Source organism: Loxodonta africana, chromosome 15 (genome assembly GCF_030014295.1).
Source record: "Loxodonta africana isolate mLoxAfr1 chromosome 15, mLoxAfr1.hap2, whole genome shotgun sequence".
Lineage (NCBI taxonomy): Eukaryota > Metazoa > Chordata > Mammalia > Proboscidea > Elephantidae > Loxodonta > Loxodonta africana.
In genome coordinates, this window is record NC_087356.1 from 1,395,432 (window position 1) to 1,403,377 (window position 7,946).

At 48.9% G+C, this 7,946-nt stretch overlaps 1 protein-coding gene across 7 annotated transcripts in view; it reads left to right on the forward strand.

The window, feature by feature from the left end:
• NPHP1 (nephrocystin 1) overlaps nucleotides 1–7,946 on the forward strand; it is a 98,684-nt gene that overhangs the window by 85,893 nt on the left and 4,845 nt on the right. For all 7 annotated transcript variants that reach the window (XR_010317879.1, XM_023541104.1, XM_023541107.1 and 4 more), the window contains 2 exons: nucleotides 742–815; nucleotides 5,017–5,061. Coding sequence is in view for 6 of the 7 variants with exons in the window: in XM_023541104.1 (XP_023396872.1) it covers nucleotides 742–815; nucleotides 5,017–5,061 (119 nt within the window). In the remaining variant the exon portion in view is untranslated. The remainder of the gene's footprint in view (nucleotides 1–741; nucleotides 816–5,016; nucleotides 5,062–7,946) is intronic.

The following is a 7,946-nucleotide window of genomic DNA, read 5'->3' on the forward strand; positions in this document are numbered from 1 at the left end:
CTTTGAATTTGTCCATCAGAATAAACCTAAAAAGATCTAGAGAAAGGATTTTTGTCTACTGAGGACCAAGGTTAAAGAATAGATTGCCCTTGCCATTTCAAAACAGTCCTTTCTGGTGTGCAGCTTTGTGTAGGTCTTTCCTGGACCATTATTTACTATGAAATACCAACATTCTCCTATATGGTGTTTAGCCATGAAGCCAGAATCCCCAACTCCTGATTCCTTCAAGTTTTATCCACCGCCTTCCTGAGCCCCAGACACCAGTCCAGTGTCTTCCCCAAGCACCATGTGTAAGGCTGAGAAGAGTCAGGCCTGGGCAGCTGCCTGGTGCTTCCTTGCCCGGCTCTGGTTCCTGCTCAGCCTTCCAAGAGCAGAGTGCCCCTAACCGGAAGATGCCTTTACTACCCCACGGTCATGAGGAAGAAAGAGAGGTTGGAAAAAAAATAGAAGAACAACATTTTCTAATCTTACGCTCTACATAATCACTACACCCCTCACCCTAAAAGCGCGATCTTTTTTGTTTAAGACTCATTTCAGAATGTCTTAGGATGTGGGTCTAGGGCAGATAAATAGAGGCTAGGGGACAGCTGTGATCTCCCTTAGAGGTTAATGTGTAGAATGAGTTATCAACAAGCCACTGGGACAGTAATTTTAACAGGAATGAATGCTCGTTACATCTATTGCCCTAGAACGCACTCGGTGACATTTGTATTAAACCCTTCCTATTCTTTTGTATTTCAGATTTAATTAGTAATCCAGTGTTGGCCACCTTCCCCAAGCTCTTGGAGCAGCCCGATATTATGGATGCTCTCAGGGTGGGTAGCAAGCCTCGTGATGTAAGCCTGCTAGGTTCTGAAAGAATGCTGATACCCACGTTAGGAAGTTTTATCATCTGCTCTACGTTTTTTTCCTCGTGGGATGATGCCTCCCGATTCCCACTGGTTTGTCCTTCCAGTCTTGTGGTAAATGTTACTTCTCCAGGCTGCCTTCCCTGACTGATAAACAGATTGTTACTCTTGTTGGCCACCATCGAGGCAGCCCCATTACAACGGAATGAAACTGCGCCATCCCCGTAGTGAATAGCAGGTTGGACCATTGCGACCCGTGGGGTTTTCACTGGCTGGTTTTTGGAAGTCGATCACCAGGCCTTTCTTTCTAGTCCCTCTCAGTCTGGAAGCTCTGCTGAAACCTGTTCAGCGTCTGAGCAGGCCTCTGCTGGCGGGCGGGTGATCATGATAAACGGTGCCGGCTGTGTATACTCATGCACCCTCCTGTCTGTTGTTTGTGCTTTGATTTAGGGTAGCCACTGATTTTGTCCTAACAGCAGAGTTCCAAGGGACTTATTAGATAAACCAGTTGAGCTTTCGAGGGCGACTCAGGGTGTGCATATCGTTGTAACTCCATCCAGCATTTACTCTCTGCAGCCTGGAGCAACGGCTGGATATTAGGTTGGATCCTATGAAGTCTCCGGTTTTCAGCTATTGTTGACCTTCAAGATGGCAATTTCATGTGGTTCAGCCTAGTACATCAGGGTCAGCAAATACCAGAAGACCTACCTGCCTGCAGGAGCCATGGTGGCGCAGTGGTGAAGAGCTCAGCTGCTAACCGAAAGGTCGGCAATTCAAGCCCACCAGCTGCCCCTCAGAAACCTTGTGGAGCAGTTCTACTCTGTCCTGTAGAGTCACCATGAGTCAGAATCAGCTCGATGGCAGGGGGTATATGCCTGCCAGGCCATGCACAAATCACATGGCACCTGCCGTGGGATGGAGAGAATCCAGGTCCTTGGGGGTTTAAAGAAGGCAGCAAATGGGGCTCAGGAACCTGTTGTATTAAAGGTGCTGGGGTGAGATGGACCTAATAAAAGACCAGGGGCTGAGTAGGATTTTGACAGGCAGAGGTGGAGCTGGAAGACATACCGGTGGGAGGATCAGCACGAGCAAGCACTTTGAGGCGGGAAGGAGTAGTGCGTGTTCTTGAGGAGAGTGAACCATCAAGCTTGGCACGTTGGGTACAAGTAGTGGAGTTGTCCCACAGATGGGCAAGGCCAGCCTGAGCCTCAGTGGCAGAGGTGACGCGTGTGGTAGGTGGTGGGAAACGGGAGGGTTTGTGCCTCAGGAGAATACCTCTGACAACACAGAGAGCTGCAGAAGCGCTGTAGGCGGGAGCTCCGGGAGACAGGGAGAGGGATCGTAGGGTCCTGGCAGCAGGAATGCAAAGGACAGTTGAATCACGTACAAAGATTTTTATTAGGCTTTGAAACTGATGCTGTGATGGCTTGGTTGGGGTTGGAGGTGTCAGCAGAACCATGACGCTTTCAGCAAATAGACCTGAGAAGATGGCTCTGCCGTGTGGTTACCCGTAATTTCAGGTAAATTCGTTTGGCAATGTTGCTAGATAATGCAGAATTTCTCTTTCTTTCCTTATAAAGCCACTAGCACTATAATGTTAATTCATTATGTAGGATGTACGTACCTTGACCTGTTTACAAATATTTCTCAAGAGTCTGCTGTGGTCCCGGATACTGGGGTGGTACTTTAGGTGTGTACCGTTCACAGAGCGTGAATGTTGGTGTTAGGAGGGACCTTAAAGCAAGCATTGCTGTGTGCCATCGAGTCAATTCTGACTCACAGCAACCGTATAGGACAGAGTAGAACTGCCCCACCGGCTTTCCAAGGCTGTAATCTTTCCGAGAGCAGATTGCCAGGTCTTTTCTCCTGTGGAGCAGCTGGTGGATTCAAACCACCTACCTTTCGATTAGCAGCTGAGCGCTTAACCATTTTGCCATCAGGGCTTTCTACCTTAAGTTTTACCTAATCTAAATTCTCTGTTTCCATGATGAGCGCGCAGCCCAGAGAAGGGCAGCGACCTGGGTGGCCATGGGCTCATCATTGGCCAAGCCAGGGCTGTCACTGAGGGTCAGCTCTGGGTGCGTCCAGCTATGCCACAGGTTAGTCAAGAAAAGGCACATGGGTGAAGTCGTTCACAGTGTATTACTCAGTGAAAAAAACAAAAAAAACAAAACCCGTGTGCGGTGTAGTAAGCATATGTACGTGTGTTTATGTCTGCCTGTGAGAAGAACTGGAAGAGTGTATTCCAGAAAGGTAATGGTGTTCACCTTTGGGTCATAGAATTCAAGGTTATTTTATCTGTATTTTCTTAGTTTTCCCCAGTGAATTATTTGTATAATAAACAATAAAAATAAAGGAGAGTGGTTTGTTCCTGCACTCTGAAGCTTCCTTTTGTGGGCTGTTGTATTATGTAGGGTGAGCTGGCTGTGCTGTAGTAGCTGACACCCTTGGTGTGGCCTGCTGTTATGTAGGATGAGCTGGCTGTGCTGCAGTAGCTGACACCCTTGGTGCTTATCCACCATGGGTCAATGGAAGACCCTCTCCCATAGTCACCCAAGGGTAGAGCCTGATGGAGGCTCCGCTCTCTTATAGTATCGTCTGGAACAGAGGGGCTCCTTGATAGTCAGTTGCCTCTGCAGGAAGAGAGAGCATAGAGACTTGTCCTGTGCCCCAGAGCAGCATGGCCCACTTCTGCTCACATTTCATTGGCCAGAACCAGTCACATGGCCCCACTTAACTGCGAGGGAGCCGGGAATTGTGATCTCCAGTTTGCTGCAGAAGGAATGGGGCGGGGGGGTTGGTGGTGCAGTAGCTGTGACCCCACACATGTTTGCTATTCCCCGCTGAGTTACTGTAGGTGAACCATCCAGCTGCTTATGCAATAAAAAATGAGGAACCTTGACACTTAAATAACAGAGGGCAAATTTTACCAGTTAAGAAGTTGCTAAGTGATATTTGTGTTAAGTCATAAAACCAAAACCAAACCCATTGCCGTCGATTCCAACTCATAGCAACCCTATGGCACAGAGTAAAACTGCCCTATAGGGTTTCCAAGGAGCAGCTGGTGGATTCGAACTGCATACCTTTTGGTTAGCAACTGAGCTCTTAACTGCTGTACCACCAGGGCTTCGTGTTAAACCATATACCTTAAATTTTGTCAAGTGTGTGATCCTCCCTGTGTTTACTTAGCTAAGTTCAGTTGTTGGCATTTTAATAATAAAAATGGTACCGGACCTGTTTAGTAGAACTCGCTGGCTCTCTAAGGGTAGCATTTAGCCCCAGGGTGCTATTCAAACTCTCCGAGACCCACAGGTGCAGCCATCAATAGGGGGAGGACGTCACTCCCATCGGGCGAGTGGTAGTAACTGTGAATACCCAAGACGTGGCTCGGAGCAGCATGGCCGCGCCCTCCTGGTGGAAGCTGCTCCTTCAGTGTGTCTTCAGTTCATGAAGAAGCTCTCTTGGTGCCACATGTCAGATTCACCTGAGGACCTCCTGCTGAGAGAGGGCTGATGCTTTCACGTCAGCAGTGGAACCAGGTGCTGCAAGGAGAGCGGCCATAAACACGCACAGATTGGGGCCCCGGAATGGCAGCCGTGAGACGTGTCGTATTGTCACCAGGTTCACAGTTAGCCGTGAGACGTGTCATGTTGTCACCAGGTTCACAGTTAGCCGGGACTTGAGAGTCTCCAGCTCTGCTTCTACGGCAGTAACTGAATCCTGGGTTCTTGGTTTCTTTAAAGATGCTTTTGTGAAGCCTTGTAGACTGGTCGGAAATATTTACTTGCAACACTAATCTTTCTCATTCTGACCACTGTCGTCTTGGCAGACGGAATTCTAGAGAAGTGTGGTATTTGGCGGTGTTTTCTGTTTTCACCACCGTTTTAACTTAAAAGCTTACTGCTATTTGTTGTTGAGGTGCTGTGTTTGTACAGTGTGCGTGGACGTGTTAGTGTTTCACTGGTCATGGTTAGAACTCAGTTTGACTTCTGATCATCTACTCAGTCTGGTTCTGGATCCTTAGAGACAGATGCCTCATTACAGACTCATTTCTCACGCGTGTAGACTCTAGGCAATGTTTGTAACCGCATCTGTAAGTTTCTGTTACAGAAGTATGGCAAAGACTCAGGATCCTCGCACTAACGCAGCATTTCTGTTTGCTTTTCAGAGTTCATGGGCTGAGAAGGAAAGCACACTGAGAAGATCAGAGAAGGTAACGAGGTTTCCACGCCGAGCTGACAACGTTTGTAGAGCTCAGGGTTTGCCTGCCCGTTCTAATAACGCCTCTTTTTTGGCTAAAGCAGCAGCGGTCATAATCCCCCTTTACCATAAATCGTATCATTGTGGTTGCAGAGACACATTCCAAAAGGGTAGGGGTGACCTGACCGTTCCCTAACATGGACCTAGTTCTGTGGAAAGGATAGGGGTGACCTGACCATTCCCTGACATGGACCTAGTTCTGCGGAAAGGGTAGGGGTGACCTGACCGTTGCCTAACATTTACCTAGTTCTGCAGAAAGGGTAGGGGTGACCTGACCATTCCCTAACACGGGACCTAGTTCTGCGGAAAGGGTAGGGGTGACCTGACCATTCCCTAACATGGACCTAGTTCTGCGGAAAGGGTAGGGGTGACCTGACCGTTCCCTAACATGGGACCTAGTTCTGCGGAAAGGGTAGGGGCGATCTGACTGTTCCCTAACACGGGACCTAGTTCTGCGGAAAGGGTAGGGGTGACCTGACCATTCCCTAACATGGACCTAGTTCTGCAGAAAGGGTAGGGGTGACCTGACCGTTCCCTAACATGGGACCTAGTTCTGCGGAAAGGGTAGGGGCGATCTGACTGTTCCCTAACACGGGACCTAGTTCTGCGGAAAGGGTAGGGGCGACCTGACCGTTCCCTAACACGGGACCTACCTCTGCGGAAAGGGTAGGGGTGATCTGACCGTTCCCTAACATGGGACCTAGTTCTGCGGAAAGGGTAGGGGTGACCTAACCATTGCCTAACATGGACCTAGTTCTGTGGAAAGGGTAGGGGTGACCTGACCATTGCCTAACATGGACCTAGTTCTGTGGGAAGGGTAGGGGTGACCTGACCTTTCCCTAACACGGGACCTAGTTCTGCTGAAAGGGTAGGGGTGACCTGACCGTTCCCTGACATGGGACCTACCTCTGCGGAAAGGGTAGGGGTGACCTGACCATTCCCTAACATGGGACCTAGTTCTGCGGAAAGGGTAGGGGTGACCTGACCTTTCCCTAACATGGGACCTAGTTCTGCGGAAAGGGTAGGGGTGACCTGACCGTTCCCTAACACGGGACCTAGTTTTGCGGAAAGGGTAAGGGTGACCTGAACGTTCCCTAACACGGGACCTAGTTCTGCGGAAAGGGTAGGGGTGATCTGACCGTTCCCTAACATGGGACTTAGTTCTGCGGAAAGGGTAGGGGTGATCTGACCGTTCCCTGACATGGGACCTAGTTCTGCAGAAAGGGATGCTTGGCCAAACAGTCGTTTCAAATCCCTGAGTTTTATATGAAGGGACATTTCTAAACCAGTCTAATTTCCCTTAAAAAAAAAATTCCTCTAGCTTTCAGAGTCTGCATCAGGTAAGCAGAAGGAATGAGAAATTGGCCTGAGCTGTATCCTGTATAGAAAAAGCACGTGGCTTGTGTGAATGTTACCATAGAAACATGGTGATTACCAAACAGGACTTGAATTAATCCGTCGTTAGTAGTTTGACTCCGTAATCCAGGGTTCTGTAAACCTTTCTGTAAAGGGCCAGAGTAAATATTCTAGGCTTTGTGGTCACGTGGCCTCTGTTGCAACTACCCAGCTGTGCGGTTGTAACACACAAGCAGCCACAGATAATATGTAAATGACTGAGCATGGCTGTGTTCCTGTGAAATTTTATTTATAAAAACAGGCTGTGGGCCACATTTGTCCCGTGGGCCATAGTTTGTCTACTCCAGATCTACAGTGTTAATTACCTACAAAGAACATGGGAGAACAAACGAAAAACTCTAAATTATTTTTTTTTAATTATAGATATCATGACCTTATTTGACCTTGCATTTGATGAGTACCATCTACACTGAGCCCTGGTGGTACAGTGGTTAAGAGTTTGGCTGTGAGCCAAAAGGTTGGCAGTTCAAATCCACCAGCTGCTCCTTGGAAACCATATGCGACAGTTCTACTCTGTCCTACAAGGTTGCTAGGAGTCAGAATCGACTCAACGGTAAAGGGCTCGGGAATCGATCTATACTGAGCCATGGTGGTGTAGTGGTTAAGGGTTTGGCTGTGAATGAAAAGGCCAGCAGTTGGAACCCACCAGCCACTCCTTGGAAACCTTCTGGAACAGTTCTACTCTGTCCTATAGGGTCACTATGAGTTGGAATCCACTCGACGGCAACGGTTTTATCGATACTCGGCCTTTGCTAAAGTTGGCAGGTTTAACGCTGTCCTAATAGAGCCGTGGGCAGGGTGCCTGTAGAAACTGCCCCACAGAGGGTGTGGTTGGAGTGGTGATACCTGTATTCAGATGCCTCCTTCATCAGCCTGCTGTGTGCACCTCAGCCTGTCAGCTTGTTATCGGGGGGAGACCTGACACTCTGAGGGCCAAAGGACTTCCTCCCCAGACACTGCTAGAGGGAAGCCAACAAATTCTTATTCCTTGAGCCTCCTTCCTCTGGGTACCATGCAGCACACTTGCTATTCTTCTCTTACGACAACATGACATTTGTCTCCGATCTCTGTGATGGTGTGTTTAGCTGAGCCCACACCCTAGACCAGACTAGACGTAAACACCTGGTGTCCGTGATGGAGTGTTGGATGCCCTCACTGGAGCCTGGGTGGCACCTGGTCTTAAGGAGCCACTCACTGCCTCTCAGGGGGAACTGCTGGTCTCTCCTCCATATTGACTCTTGCTTGCATCCACGTCAGAGTGGCTGGCTTGGAGCCGATGGATGACCTGCCAGGAGCTGGGGAACCTCCACCCTGGCCCTTAGGTGGCTTTTTTAGTGAACAGAGTTGGTAGAATTTAATACTTAAGACATAATGGTGGAATCTAGGGTTTATTCATACTGATCTGTGGTGGCGTTTCCCCAG